Source organism: Sphaeramia orbicularis, chromosome 21, assembly GCF_902148855.1.
Source record: "Sphaeramia orbicularis chromosome 21, fSphaOr1.1, whole genome shotgun sequence".
Lineage (NCBI taxonomy): Eukaryota > Metazoa > Chordata > Actinopteri > Kurtiformes > Apogonidae > Sphaeramia > Sphaeramia orbicularis.
The window spans coordinates 34,502,866-34,518,788 of record NC_043977.1 but is presented as its reverse complement, the minus strand read 5'-3'; the positions used below and the strand labels follow the sequence as shown (position 1 = coordinate 34,518,788).

The following is a 15,923-nucleotide window of genomic DNA, read 5'->3' as shown; positions in this document are numbered from 1 at the left end:
ATTAAACCATCCATGTGACCAAGTTGTTCACATCAAGGTTTAACCAATAAGTTATTTTGCCCCTGCTGGAGTCTTAAACATGACACATATTCGAATGATGTCAAATATGGGAAATGGCCTGTGGGTCTTTACAACTCACACCCCTCTACTTCCGCACCCTCAGCCTCTCAGCCCTCCCCCTTAGTCTCTCTCTCTCTAACTCCGCCCATCATCAGTCACAACCACCTGAACCAAAACAGTGCAACTAAACAGCAGAACACAATGAACATAAATAACCCATATTGGTTAATTAGGACAGATTATCACAATATAAAGATAGCTTTGCAGCACCTGGAGGGTTCAAATTCAAACTTTTTGAACTATTAGGGTGCAAATACACAAATAATGCACCAAAGACTAATAGAAGTGGGTTTGGCAAAAGATGACCCCTTTAATACTGACCTGAAGTTACTGACCAGACTTCAGGTCAATAACTGCCTGAAGTTTGGAACTCATGGACATCCCCTAACGCTGAGTTTCCTCCTGGACATACTTTGTCAGTCCTTTATTACAGATGCCTCCAGTTGCTACTAGTTTGTGGGTCTTTCTGTCCTCAGTTTAGTCTTCGATAACTGAAAAGCTGCTCTGTTGGGTTGAGATCAGGTGACTGAGCTGGCCACTGAAGAACATCCAATTACATTAACTCATCCACAAACTTAGGTCAAACACTGTAATTATCTAAAAATAGGTAAAAATTAATAGGGATTTTGAAGTCAGATACAATGAAATTGTTCTGCAGGAGGACCCCTAAACCACAACCCTTGAAACAGACACAGGGAAATCCCTACTGTGGCCCTGTGCGTGAAACCTTGTATTTGTGTGGGTCTGGACTCTGAGTTCAACCTGTAACTAATGCTGCGTTTCCACTACGTGGTACCCGCTCAGTTCGACTCGGACTTTTTGTGTTTCCATATTAAAAAGGACCTGGAATCTGGTACCCGGTACTACTTTTTTGGTATCACCTCTGCCGAGGTTCCAGGACAGGGGACCAGATACTAAAATGTGACATGTGCACACTGCAGACCACTGATTGGTCAGAAAGTCGTCTCTGTGACCCGCCATTTTACAAAAATCGGATGTGGAAGTTTACAGTAAATATACCGGTAGGTTAATCCACATGATGACAGCCCGCAAACTACATCATAGTTGGTCAAGATTCAGTCCTTGGTGGCCGATGTAAAAATTCAGCATGAGCTTGACGAGACAACACGCAACAAGCGAGTTTATCAGCAACTGTCTGAGCAGACGACACGGAAGTAATGTGCTGCATGGCTATGACGTCCAGGTACTGTAAAGTCTGTAGTGTCCTGTAATGGAAATGGTCTACAGGAATAGGACCTGGTACCTGAGTTGAGTCGAGCCGGTTCCACATAGTGGAAATGCGGCATAATCGTACCCTCCCCAGATGCAGACCCAGGGGAGGACCAGAGAGGAAGGAGAGAGGAGGAACAACACTGTCCATTAGAGGTGGAGAGAAAAGAGGGATGACCAAGGACACAGATAAACAGGCAATAAGCTCTAAGAGCTGATACTTCTCTTTGCATTGTGTCTCTGTTTCACTGATGGAAACACATGAAGAAGCAGAGTTCTGTTTTCCAGAACTCCTCAATACCTCCTGCCTGAAGCCAGTGGTTTCTCAGACTAATGCTGTGGTCTATCACATCCTGCTGTTCACCTTCTCTCCGCTCACTGTGGCTCTCAACCTGATGGTCATCATCTCAGTCGCCCATTTCAGGCAGATATTTTTTTGTCAATGAAGGTTTTTTTTTTTTTTTTAATGTTAATCTGTTCATATAAACACTGACCTACATGCAGTGGTGGAAATAGACCTTCATTCAAGCAAAAACAGTAGTACACTGAAAACACTCTGATTTAACTAAAACTTCCACATTTAAAATCTCCAACTTTACTGCAGCTTTAATGTACGTGATGTGTTTATTGCTTATGTTTTATTTTTGTTTTATTTTGTTTTTAGCTCTGAGATGTAATGGAGTGAAAATATGAAGCTGAATAAAATTAAAACACTCCATTACCGTAGTGCAGATAAATTAAATTTCATTGAAATACAGGACTTGAGAAAACATATTTAGTTCCCGTCCATCACTGGCTACATGTAGTAGATTTTACATTTCCCATGTTTTAATATTTAATCATTTTTCTCTTCCTTCAGACAGCTCCACACACCCACCAACCTCCTCCTCCTCTCTCTGGCTGTGTCTGATCTCTTTGTAGGCCTCGTGATGATGCCGGCAGAAATCCTCCTGAACATGACCTGTTGGTTTCTTGGTGACTCCATGTGTTCTTTGTATACATTTCTGGCTTGGTTGTCTGTTTCTGCATCAGTAGGAGACATGGTGCTCATCTCAGTCGACCGCTATGTTGCTATCTGTGACCCTCTGCATTACACTCATAAGGTCACTGTGAAAAGAGTTAAAGTTTGCATTTGTCTCTGTTGGTTTTGTTCTGGTTGTTTTTGTTTTGGTATTTTAAATGATAACCTGACTCATCCAGGCAAGTATCATATTTGTCAGGGAGAGTGTGTCATTTCCATAAGTCATGTTGCAGATGTTGTTGATCTAGTTTCAACATTTATTCTTCCAATTTGTGCCATTATTGCTCTGTACATGAGTGTGTTTGTGGTGGCTGTGTCTCAGGCTCGTGTCATGCGTTCTCACATCACATCCATCACAGCCCAGCGTTCAGGGAAGGCAGTCGCCAACAAATCTGAGCTGAAAGCAGCCCGGAGTCTTGGTGTTCTTGTTGTTGTCTTCTTAATTTGTTTCTGCCCTTATTATTGTGTTTTTCTTTCAGCAAATGCCTCAGTTATTGCTTCAACTGCCTTTTATCTGAACTTTCTTATGTATATCAACTCCTGTTTAAACCCTTTGATCTATTCCTTATTCTATCCGTGGTTCCGAAAATCTGTAAAACAAATTTTCACCATGCAGATACTGCAGCCTGACTCCCGAAATATCAACATTCTGTAGGACTAATTGAAATGTGATGTTCTCATTATAACAAAATTATTGAACTTTTTTTTTTTTTTAATCTTGTTATATTGTTCACAACTACAGATTTAAAAATGTTTCTCCCTCAAGAAAGTCAAGTTATATAAAAACACGTAAAATCACAGTAAATCATGTTATGTTTTTTTTTTTGTGTGTGTAACTTTGTTGCTTTCTTTTCTGACTCATAACCTGTTCCATAGATACTTATTTGTATTGTGGAGTTCACTGATATTGATGACCAGTACACTGGTCAGTGCTTTAGGTCATCTTAGTTTTATAAATTAGGCAGGTAGACAGGTAACTGTACTGTAAGGTAATGAGGACCACTTTCATCAAAAGAATCTCTAATGTGTAGTGCTCTGTGCATTTTACAAGGTATCACTGACAACCTCTGATTTCCTCATAAGTGGTGTGATGATTGACCATGTGGAGGAGGAAACACACCAGGAGGCTGGAATAATCTTCACCACAGTATGATTTATTTACAATGTTTGCCCAGGTGACATCGCCGATTTAGCTGTGTTAATGAAAAAAAAAAACTAAAAAAAAACTAAAAACAGAAAAAAACTCAACTAATTGATGAAAAACAGCGTGACAAAACATAAGGAAAATCAGTCTTAAACCACAGAAAATAAAGCTCAGCCCATGGCTAAGGGCAGCCAGCTTCAGTGACCTGCTTCAGTCAAGCAGAGTCACACTTCTCCTCGAAGAGCTTCTACTCCAGGCTTTTTATACCCGTTGCCCCTCCCACATGAACAAACCAATCCCCAATGTTCAGTTTACCTTTCAATTAACATTTACCAGAATATTACTGATATCTTGACCTATACCTCATTTCACTACTTTTATTTAATACTTCCCCAAAAAGTCTCTAACAGTTTAAACCTGGTTTAGAGCATTTTTAAGGTTAACTACTGGCCAACTCACAAAACTCCCCTCTGATGGCTGCCACCCTAGGTAAGTTCCTGATGCCCTCTACTATAAAAGGTTTGGGAACCTCTCACTTCCTGTTTGTCTGTCAGGCCTGGGATCTGGTGATGGGATGGAGAGAGCATGGAGTGAGCACCAAACAGTTCGGTAACAAAAGGAACAAAAGAACCAGACTTAAGCTATGCAAAATGTGTTTTGATCTGTGGGCCCATTATGTAGCTATTTCTAAGGATGCAAAAATAATAAATATGAAATGAAAATATGATTAATAGAAACAAACAAAACTAGACCAGCTAAGCTAGCAGGCCCAAACCCATGCTCCCCCTGTCCCTCCAACCCAGAACCAGGCCCTAAGCCTGAGAACAAAGGACACAGGTTCAACCCACTCACAGGGCATGGGCTGCCACCATGACAAGTGGTCTGTTGGTGAACTTTGCTAAGGGTCCCCATTTGATTAACTGTAGTTTGCCAGTCTCTCTGCTCCAACTTTAATCCTCCTTCCAAACAGCCTTTTCTCCGGTCAGTTCCTTAAGATTCCTCTCAAAAAGTAGTCAGTGCTCAGATGTGAATCCCAAGGACTTTAGAAGTTCAGACCTTCTCAACACACTGACACTGTTGATGTAGAAAGATGTAGAGTCAGCTATTTGTTTTAGACCCTTCCATTTTAATGTGTGTTGCTGATTGACAGATGGTGCACCACCTTCACTCTTGGCCTGTGTGAAGCCTCTCCTCAGGTTTGCTTTAGCTGTAACTGTATGGAGCCTTGTCACCTGACCTGAAGGCAGGTACATGTCTTTAACTTTGCTTGTTGTCATCATGGGATCCAGTTTGGATTAGTGATGTAACGATATGAAAATTTCATATCACGGTTATTGTGAAAAAAATTATCGCAGTTTTAATAATTATCACGGTATTGTTGAAATGTGCTCAAAATGTTCAAAAAGTACTTATACACACACTGAAATAATATAACCAAGCTGTATTTTGAAAAAATAATAATAGTAAAGTAACCCACACAATGTACTTTCTGTTGCAGAAACATTCAAATAATAACAACAAACATACAAATCAGCATTAAAGCTGGCACCTTATGGACACAAGAGATATCTGCACCAGGGGTGGAACTAATAGGATTTGATCAATATCAATGCCATTATCAGTTCTGTTTATCAATCCAGTTCCTTATCAGTTCTCCTATTGATTCCTGAGTGGGTTTTGAGTGTGAAAAAAAGTAGCTGGACAGGTCAGAGTGGAGTTTGACCATTTTCCAGATCAAATCATTCACAATGTCACACATATACACCATTGTACACACAAACTGAAAGTGAAACACAATCATATTTTCCTGAACGGTTTAATGAACAAATGTAAATATTCTGAAAGAATGAGGATTTTAGAACATGTTAGGCTGATCTGATCCAGACTGGTCTGTGGTTCACTCCTGGTGAGAGACAGACCGACCACAGCAGTGTCATATGGTCCAGTTCCTCTGGAGGTCAGTGACTGGATTTACTGTTGAAGTTCCTTCAGTTCATAAAACCTCCTCTCCTTTGGTTTTTACACACATCACGTGTCTTTGTGCAGTTGAAGGTCACTCAGTTGGGCCCATTTGAACTGACATGAGTTTGTCCTGAGAATCTATATTGAGACAGTTTCTCTGTTGGGTGAGGATGTGAATCACTGGGGGCCAGGGAGAGATTAACACTAGCACGGATCGGATCTGTGCGCTCGCGAGTCCGTCCGAGTGCATGTTAGGACCGACCCAAACTCTGATGGACCGAGTCCGTGCGGGAGCCTGCTATCTTCGAATCTCTGGAGCTCTGTCCATACAGGTGCCTTCAGCCATGTTTTCAGAGGCCAAACATTACAAACTGCGCACACACGCCTGGAGTACCGCTGCTTCTCCAGAAAATGAACATACCATGAGTTTTCTAAGTGCGGTAATCAAACACGATTATCATAATAATTAGAATTTAAATGGTAATACTAACTATCGGAAATTTTACAGCGGTTTATCATTATACCGGTAATCGTTACACCCCTAGTTTGGATACATACATGTGTCTCTCCTTGTGTCTCCAAAAGCTTTCCTCTCACTTTGCATCTACAGAAACTTCACTTCTCCCCTCGTAGAAGATGCTGTAGGTAGAGAAATAAAGATTAATTTAAAAAAAGGAAATTGAGAAACCGATATTAGAAGTGTTCCTCAGTGAAACTATACCAAGCAATTAATTATGTACAAATTTTAGCATACTAAAATATAACATACATGGATGTAAATGAGTGGACTGTCAAATTACATAGTGACTCACCAGTGTCCAAACTAAGGGTGTTTAAAATATGTGAGGATTGTTTTTAAAGGTTGGGTGAAAGACTAGTATTAAAATTTTGACTTTTTAAAGGGGTCATGTTCTGCTTTTTTAACAATAGAATTATACATTTTCAAACATTTTCCTGTGGTCTACATAAACTGTAAATGCTATGCTTGGGTCTGAATGCTTCATTAATTCAACTCCACAAGTCCATCTTCAACCCTATTTCTGAGTAATGACAAAAGAAAGGTCGTTTTGAGCGCTGGCCCTTTAAATGCAAAGGAGCCACTTCACATACACCCCCCCACACCAGTTGTCGACCGTGCTGCTCTGTCCCATATCTCCATAGGTGGAAAAATGTTCATTGAAAGTCTTGACCTTATGTGTGCAAATGTCGTGACGTTCTAACAGTTTGCTTATTTTCTAAAGCGCCTCCGCTACAACGCATTTAAGGACAAGGGTGGGTTAACCGTCAGCAGGAGAAAATAAGATAAAGACAAAAAATGCGTTCAGCTCTGTACTGGCCTTTTAATTTCCACAGATGAAACCCCAACCCATACACACTCACACACACCACACTCGTACTCATCCACAGTTAACCCGAAGTACCACAAACTACACCACAAAGCAATCATATACAGTTTTTTTTCCAACCCACCACATTTAACAAAACTCAAATTACTATAATGCATTCAACCTAAGACAGTTAACCCCCCCCACCCCACACACACACCTTTCCCCTTTAGTTCCTAAAAGTCCACGCACACAAACAGTATCAGCGAAGCAGTAGCAGCGTCGTCGCAGGCTCCACTCACGGCTCCGCGCAACACCACCACTCATCCAGCCCGTGAAGGTTCCAGCTGCTCCTTGAAAGTCAATAATCCATGTGGAAAGGGGGAAAAAAGTTTAACCCAAAAAAAGGTTAAATCCACAGATTCAGTTCCACAGGGTCACCGGCTTTGGCACACTTCCAACCTGGTGTGTGACGTCCCACTCCTCCGAGTGCCCGTGCGTGTGTCATATCCACGCCTTTTTATATTGTGAATGTGCATAATTCATGATTAAATATTTTACTAAATACAACAAATATTAAACCATCCATGTGACCAAGTTGTTCACATCAATGTTTAACCAATAAGTTATTTTGCCCCTGCTGGAGGTCTTAAACATGACACATATTCGAATGATGTCAAATATGGGAAATGGCCTGTGGGTCTTTACAACGTAACTAGTTACAGAGGGAACAAATTACGAAGTAATTAAAACAGGAAATTCACTTGATTTTTGCCAAAATGAATATAAAGATAGCTTTGCAGCACCTGGAGGGTTCAAATTCAAACTTTTTGAACTATTAGGGTGCAAATACACAAATAATGCACCAAAGACTAATAGAAATGGGTTTGGCAAAAGATGACCCCTTTAATACTGACCTGAAGTTACTGACCAGACTTCAGGTCAATAACTGCCTGAAGTTTGGAACTCATGGACATCCCCTAACGCTGAGTTTCCTCCTGGACATAGTTTGTCAGTCCTTTACTACAGATGCCTCCAGTTGCTACTAGTTTGTGGGTCTTTCTGTCTTCAGTTTAGTCTTCGATAACTGAAAAGCTGCTCTGTTGGGTTGAGATCAGGTGACTGAGCTGGCCACTGAAGAACATCACATTACATTAACTCTTCCACAAACTTAGGTCAAACACTGTAATTATCTAAAAATAGGTAAAAATTAATAGGGATTTTGAAGTCAGATACAATGAAATTGTTCTGCAGGAGGACCCCTAAACCACAACCCTTGAAACAGACACAGGGAAATCCCTACTGTGGCCCTGTGCGTGAAACCTTGTATTTGTGTGGGTCTGGACTCTGAGTTCAACCTGTAACTAATGCTGTGTTTCCACTACGTGGTACCCACTCAGCTCGACTCGGCCTTTTTGCGTTTCCATATTAAAAAGGACCTGGAATCTGGTACCCGGTACTAGTTTTTTCGTATCACCTCTGCCGAGGTTCCAGGACAGGGGACCAGATACTAAAATGTGACATGTGCCCACTGCAGACCACTGATTGGTCAGAAAGTCGTCTCTGTGACCCGCCATTTTAAAAAAATCGGATGTGGAAGTTTACAGTAAATATACCGGTAGGTTAATCCACATGATGACAGCCCGCAAACTACACCATAGTTGGTCGAGATTCAGTCCTTGGTGGCCGATGTAAAAATTCAGCATGAGCTTGACGAGACAACACGCAACAAGCGAGTTTATCAGCAACTGTCTGAGCAGACGACACGGAAGTAATGTGCTGCATGGCTATGACGTCCAGGTACTGTAAAGTCTGTAGTGTCCTGTAATGGAAATGGTCTATAGGAATGGTACCTGAGTTGAGTCGAGCCGGTTCCACGTAGTGGAAATGCGGCATAAGCGTACCCTCCCCAGATGCAGACCCAGGGGAGGACCAGAGAGGAAGGAGAGAGGAGGAACAACACTGTCCATTAGAGGTGGAGAGAAAAGAGGGATGACCAAGGACACAGATAAACAGGCAATAAGCTCTAAGAGCTGATACTTCTCTTTGCATTGTGTCTCTGTTTCACTGATGGAAACACATGAAGAAGCAGAGTTCTGTTTTCCAGAACTCCTCAATACCTCCTGCCTGAAGCCAGTGGTTTCTCAGACTAATGCTGTGGTCTATCACATCCTGCTGTTCACCTTCTCTCCACTCATTGTGGCTCTCAACCTGATGGTCATCATCTCAGTCGCCCATTTCAGGCAGATATTTTTTGTCAACAAAGGTTTTTTTTTATCTTAATTAGTTAATATAAATGCTGAACTACATGCAGTGGTGGAAAAAGCTTCATTCAGGCAAAAACAGTAGTACACTGAAAACACTCTGATTTAACTTAAACTTCTACATTTAAAATCTCAAACTTTACTGCAGCTTTAATGTACGCGGTGTGTTTATTGCTTAAGTTTTATTTTTGTTTTTTTTTGTTGTTTGCTCTGAGATGTAATGGAGTTAAAATATGAAGTTGAATAAAATTAAAACACTCCGTTACCGTAGTGCAGATAAATCAAATTTCATTGAAATACAGGACTTGAGAAAACATATTTAGTTCCCGTCCACCACATGTAGTAGATTTTACATTTCCCATGTTTTAATATTTAATCATTTTTCTCTTCCTTCAGACAGCTCCACACACCCACCAACCTCCTCCTCCTCTCTCTGGCTGTGTCTGACCTCTTTGTAGGCCTCGTGATGATACCGGGAGAAATCCTCCGAAACATGACCTGTTGGTTTCTTGGTGACTCCATGTGTTCTTTCTATTCATTTTTTGCTTGGTTGTCTGTTTCTGCATCAGTAGGAGACATGGTGCTCATCTCAGTCGACCGCTATGTTGCTATCTGTGACCCTCTGCATTACACTAATAAGGTCACTGTGAAAAGAGTTAAAGTTTGCATTTGTCTCTGTTGGTTTTGTTCTGGTTGTTTTTGTTTTGGTATTTTAAATGATAACCTGACTCATCCGGGCAAGTATCATATTTGTCAGGGAGAGTGTGTGATTTCCTTAACTGTTGTTGCAGAAGTTGTTGATCTAGTTTCAACATTTATTCTTCCAATTTGTGCCATTATTGCTCTGTACATGAGTGTGTTTGTGGTGGCTGTGTCTCAGGCTCGTGCCATGCGTTCTCACATCACATCCATCACAGCCCAGCGTTCAGGGAAGGCAGTCGCCAACAAATCTGAGCTGAAAGCAGCCCGGAGTCTTGGTGTTCTTGTTGTTGTCTTCTTAATATGTTTCTGCCCTTATTATTGTGTTTATCTTGCAGCAGATACCTCAGTTACTGTTACAGTTTACTTTTATCTGAACTTTCTTATGTTTTTCAACTCCTGTTTAAACCCTTTGATCTATTCCTTATTCTACCCGTGGTTCCGAAAATCTGTAAAACAGATTTTCACCATGCAGATACTGCAGCCTGACTCCCGAAATATCAACATTCTGTAGGACTAATTGAAATGTGATGTTCTCATTATAACAAAATTATTGAACTTTTTTTTTTTTTTTAATCTTGTCATATTGTTCACAACTACAGATTTAAAAATGTTTCTCCCTCAAGAAAGTCAAGTTATATAAAAACACGTAAAATCACAGTAAATCATGTTATGTTTTTTTTTTGTGTGTGTAACTTTGTTCTTTACTTTTCTGACTCATAACCTTTTCCATAGATATTTATTTGTATTGTGGAGTTCACTGATATTGATGACCAGGACACTGGTCAGTGCCTTAGGTCATCTGAGTTTTATAAATTAGGCAGGTAGACAGGTAACTGTACTGTAAGGTAATGAGGACCACTTTCATCAAAAGAATCTGTAATGCATAGTAAACTGTGCGTTTCACAAGGTATCAGTGATAACTGCTGATTTCCTCATAAGTGGTCTGTTGGTGAACTTTGCTAAGGGTCCCCATTTGATTAACTGTAGTTTGTCAGTCTCTCTGCTCCAGCTTTAATCCTCCTTCCAAACAGCCTTTTCTCCGATCAGTCCATTAAAATTACTCTCTAAAATTGAGTCAGTGCTCAGATGTGAATCCCAAGGAATTTAGAAGTTCGGACCTTCTCAACACACTGACACTGTTGATGTAGAAAGATGTAGAGTCAGCTATTTGTTTTAGACCCTTCCATTTTAATGAGTGTTGCTGATTGACAGATGGTGCTCCACCTTCACTCTTGGCCTGGGTGAAGCCTCTCCTCAGGTTTGCTTTAGCTGTAACTGTATGGAACCTTGTCACCTGACCTGAAGGCAGGTACATGTCTTTAACTTTGCTTATTGTCATCATGGGTTCCAGTTTGGATACATACATGTGTCTCTCATTGTGTCTCCAAAAGCTTTCCTCTCACTTTGCATCAACAGAAACTTCACTTCTCCCCTCATAGAAGATGCTGTAGGTAGAGAAAAAAAGATTAATTAAGAAAATAATTTTTAAAAAGATATTGAGAAACTGATATTAGAATTCTTCCTCAGTGAAACTATCCCAAGCAATTAATTATGTACAAGTCCTAGAAAACTAAAATATAATATGCATAGATGTAAATGAGTGGACTGCCAAATTACATAGTGACTCACTAGTGTCCAAACTAAGATAGTTTAAAATGGTTAGGTGAAAGACAAGTATTAAAATCTTGACTTTTTAAAGGGGTCATATTTTGCTTTTTTTTTTTTTTTTCTTTAAATAGAATCACGCATTTTAGAACATTTCCCTGTGGTCTACAAACTATAAATGCTAGGCTAATAAACTCACCAAATAGTACTAAATCACATGAGCTAGGCCACGCCCATTTCCGCCTTGACTTTTTTCCCCACAAAACCGCGAAAACTCGAAAACCTTCTTTTTCGAAGTCCAACTTAGGAGTTTGTCTGATCTGCGTGAATTTTGGCACATACACTCTTCTCATGGATCTGATCTAAAGTTATTACAAGAATTTTGTTCAGTCGAAAAATGCGCAAATTATAAATGAACAAATTTCTGTAGCTCGCTAAAAAAATGCTAAGTGTTACATATCTTGGTCAAAGTAAAATATATCAACACCAAATCTTAGATCCTTGGTTCTCATCTGATTGTGAGGGTATGAGCCGAATTTGGTGAATGCTGGCCACTAGGGGGCGCTGCAAATATAGAAAATTTTTATCTCTTAAACGGCTGCACCAATTTCTACGAAATTTTGTGGGTATGATGGAGGGCCCTTCCTGAGGCCATATCTTCAAGGTGGGTGTGGCTGAACAATGTGGGCGTGGCTTATTACAAGTTAAACAACAAACACTTCCTACAGCTGAACTGTTCTTCTGAGGGCTGTGAAATTTCTATGGGCCCTATAGAATAGGACACAGATCTACCAGAGCAAAAATTGTGGATGTACTCCACTAGGTGGTGCTAGAACAGACAAATACACATTTTTGCCTCTAACTTCCACATTTTAACCCTTTCATGCATAGTGGTCAGGACAGTGGACAGCTATTCTACAGCTGTTCTCTTGTATATTCATGGATTTTGTTGTTCTTTTCTTTTTTTTTCTTTTTTTTTTTTTTTTACACATATCTTTGTTAAAGTTTTAAGACACTACATATCTTTTCTGACATGAATTGGTAACATTATGTAGATCTCTCCTGATCATAAACCCCCAGAATTACAAGCCCTCCCCAGAGTTTTCACACAATTTATCAGTAAATACATGTTTCTGTGTGTCAAAAATGAAACGTGTGGTGTCCAGCTAAGTGGACATTTTTGCAACTTCATGAAAAATAGGTTAATATGATTTTTTTTTTTTTTCATTATTATTTTTTAATTTTTGTTTTTTTTTTTTTGTTTTAATTTTTTTTCAATTATTTTTACTTTATTTATTTGTATTTTTTTTTTTTTTCAGAAGAAAATTTTCAATTGCATTGTTTTTTTTCATGCCTAAAGAGGAATAAAAACACTCAGGAAAAAATTTTGATAAAGGTTCTCATAATTCGTGCATGAAAGGGTTAAATGACACATTCATAAACTTTACAACTTTATATTCCTTGGATTGAGATGAGTAATTTGACATAGGCCTCGCCCACTTCCGCTGCATATTTTACTTTGTAAGTCGCTACAAATTGAAAACATACTTTTTCGAACTCCTACTAGGGTTTAAGCCCCATTGGTTTCAAATTTTGCACAGACAATCTCCAGAGGCTTCTGATCTAAAGTTATCACAATCAGTTTGCTGCTGTAAAAAATGTGCCAGTTATAAATGAACACATTTTTTTGCTAGCTAAAAATCACATATTGTTGCATTTCTTTGTCAAAGTAAATACTATCAACACCAAACTCAATACACTTGTTTTAGAGGTCAACCAGAGGCTCTGTACCAAATTTGGTACAAATCAGACAACAGGGGGCGCTATAAAATGAGAAATATGAAGTCACAAAAAAGTTCATCCGATTCACACGAAATTTGGTGGGTATGATGTGGGTTCAGTCCTGAGACCAGCTGTAAAGTTTGGTAATGATTGGTCAATGTGGACATAATTTATTACAACAAATCCCAGTTCCACACATTCCTCCTTCCACTCTACTGGTGCATTTGTCCCATTCCAGTGAATACAGCAGCTCAGACGGTGGAATACTAACTACAACTGTAAACCCTTATGAACTGGGCCCAGCCTCCACCAGCTCAGCCCCAGACCGTCGTCCTTCAGAGTCGACTTCTGTGGGCTCCGTGGGGCCTGGGGTCCGAGTGGGCGGGGAGGCTTGGCCCCCGTTCATAAGTGCTTGCAGTTCTAGTTCTTTTTTTTTTTTTAGGCCCGAGCCCAGACATACATGTCGGCGAGGGCCTATTAAAATCGTATGGTTCCGTTTTTATTATTATTATTTTACTTTTGCCGCTTTGAACGCAAATTTGACCCCCTGAATATTAACGAAAAGTCAATTTTATTTGACCAAAAATTCAAGCCTGGTGAAAAATTATTTTATTTGAAGTCGCCAAGAAAAAATAGCGCAAAATGACTCGGTAGCGCCCCCTCAAAAATCAAAATACATTACGCGGATGGGAGCCCTCCCCAAATTTTTTTCATCGTACAACCATGAAACTTGGTCCAGACATAGCCCATGGTAGGACAAGTAAAAAATTACATTATGGCCCCGCCCTAAACCCAACAGGAAGGCGGCCATATTGGGTGGAAGTGTGGACCTGTAACATCCCACCCCTCATACTTTCATCATCTCCTCCTAGGGTTTACATCCAGTTTGGACCAAACTGGGTGAAAATCACCTACACACACGTTTGATCAAAAGTTACCATTTACATTTTTGATCAAATGTTGGGCGTGGCTGTAATGACCTCACAACTAAGCGGCCATTTTTAGAAGTATAAAAGTGTGTATATCTCGCACAGACAGTGTCAGATTGAGTTGGACCCATGAAATATTTTTGCGGAATGACAACCTGAACATGATGATATGTCACTCGTATGTTTGGATCGTAAAATGGCTCTCTCACACCCCCTACAGTTTTTGAATGGGAGTGAAAAAATTTTTTTGACATAGGCAAAAAAAAATTGACACACACATCTGTCATGTCAAACTGAACCAAAAAGTCAATGAGGTCACACCCCTATTTACAATTGTGTTGCCATGATGACACCAAAACTGTACCATTCAAATGAATGGGGTTTTGCCACAAGGACACTATTGCTGCAAAACTCTTTGTGTTCCACTAATGGTACACAGACTGAAAATTACACTGTGGAAAAGTAGAATTTTCCAGCAAGAAGAATTTTAGAAATATTGAAAAATGACTTGGCCACGCCCCCTCAAAATATGAAAATACATGACACGAATGGGAATCCACCCAAAAAAAATTTCAACATAGAAATATGAAAATTGGTCCACACATAGCCCATGGTAGGACAAGTAAAAAATTACATTATGGCCCCGCCCTAAACCCAACAGGAAGTCGGACATATTGGATGGAATTTTGGGCCTCTAAAATCCCACCCCTCATACTTTCATCATCTCCTCCTAGGGTTTACATCCAATTTGGACCAAACTGGGTGAAGATCACCTACACACGTGTGATCAAAAGTTATCACCTACATTGTTGATCAAATGTTGGGCGTGGCTGTGATGAGCTTGAGATTGAGCAGTTGTTGTCAGAAGTATAAAACTGTGCTTATCTCACAGAATGCAGGATCTAGCCCATGATATCGTGTCCTCTCGCTGTTGGTGGCCTCAGCGGTTGCGTGGGGAGGTGGTCGCATGGGAGGGCGAGGGCCTTAACACCGCTTGCTGTTTTAATTTTTAATTATTTTTCTTTCGCCAATTTGAGCGCAAATGTGACCCCCTGAACGTTAATGAAAAGTCAATTTTATTTGACCAAAAATTCAAGCCCAGTGAAAAATTATTTTATTTGAAGTCGCCAAGAAAAAATATTGCAAAATGACTCGGTAGCGCCCTCTCAAAAATCAAAATACATTATGCGGATGGGAGCCCTCCCTAAATTTTTTTCATCGTACAAACATGAAACTTGGTACAGACATAGCCCATGGTAGGACAAGTAAAAAATTACATTATGGCCCCGCCCTAAACCCAACAGGAAGTCAGCCATATTGGGTGGAAGTGTGGACATATAAAATCCCACCCCTCATACTTTCATCATCTCCTCCTAGGGTTTACATCCAATTTAGACCAAACTGGGTGAAAACCACCTACACACACGTGTGATCAAAAGTTACCATTTACATTTTTGATCAAATGTTGGGGGTGCCTGTGATGACCTCACAACATAGCAGCCATTTTTAGAAGTATAAAAGTGTGTATATCTCACACACAGAGTGTCAGATTGAGTTGGACCCAATGTAACATTTGTGTGGAATGACAACCAGAATGCAATGATATGTAACTAGTATAGCTGGATCGTAAATGGCTCTGTGACGCCCCTTACAGTTTTTGAATGGGAGTGAAAAAAATGTTTTGACATAGGCAAAAAAAAATTGACACACACATCCCTCATGCCAAACTCAACCAAAAAGCCAATGAGGACACACCCCTATTTACAATTGTGTTGCCATGACGACATCAAAACAGTGCCATTCAAATTAATGAGGTTTTGGCGCAACGACGCTATTGCT

At 40.0% G+C, this 15,923-nt stretch overlaps 2 protein-coding genes across 2 annotated transcripts; both read left to right on the top strand.

The window, feature by feature from the left end:
• Nucleotides 1–1,601: 1,601 nt before the first annotated feature.
• On the top strand, nucleotides 1,602–3,026 carry LOC115412478 (trace amine-associated receptor 13c-like). The gene is made up of 2 exons (XM_030125004.1): nucleotides 1,602–1,774; nucleotides 2,210–3,026. The coding sequence occupies exons 1-2, from the start codon at nucleotides 1,602–1,604 to the stop codon at nucleotides 3,024–3,026; spliced, it is 990 nt and encodes a 329-aa protein (XP_029980864.1).
• Nucleotides 3,027–8,689: 5,663 nt separating this feature from the next.
• LOC115412013 (trace amine-associated receptor 13c-like) lies at nucleotides 8,690–10,279 on the top strand. Its single transcript, XM_030124313.1, has 5 exons — nucleotides 8,690–8,818; nucleotides 8,936–9,045; nucleotides 9,463–9,712; nucleotides 9,824–10,120; nucleotides 10,226–10,279. Exons 1-5 carry the CDS (start codon nucleotides 8,690–8,692, stop codon nucleotides 10,277–10,279), a joined length of 840 nt encoding a protein of 279 aa, XP_029980173.1.
• Nucleotides 10,280–15,923: the final 5,644 nt, after the last annotated feature.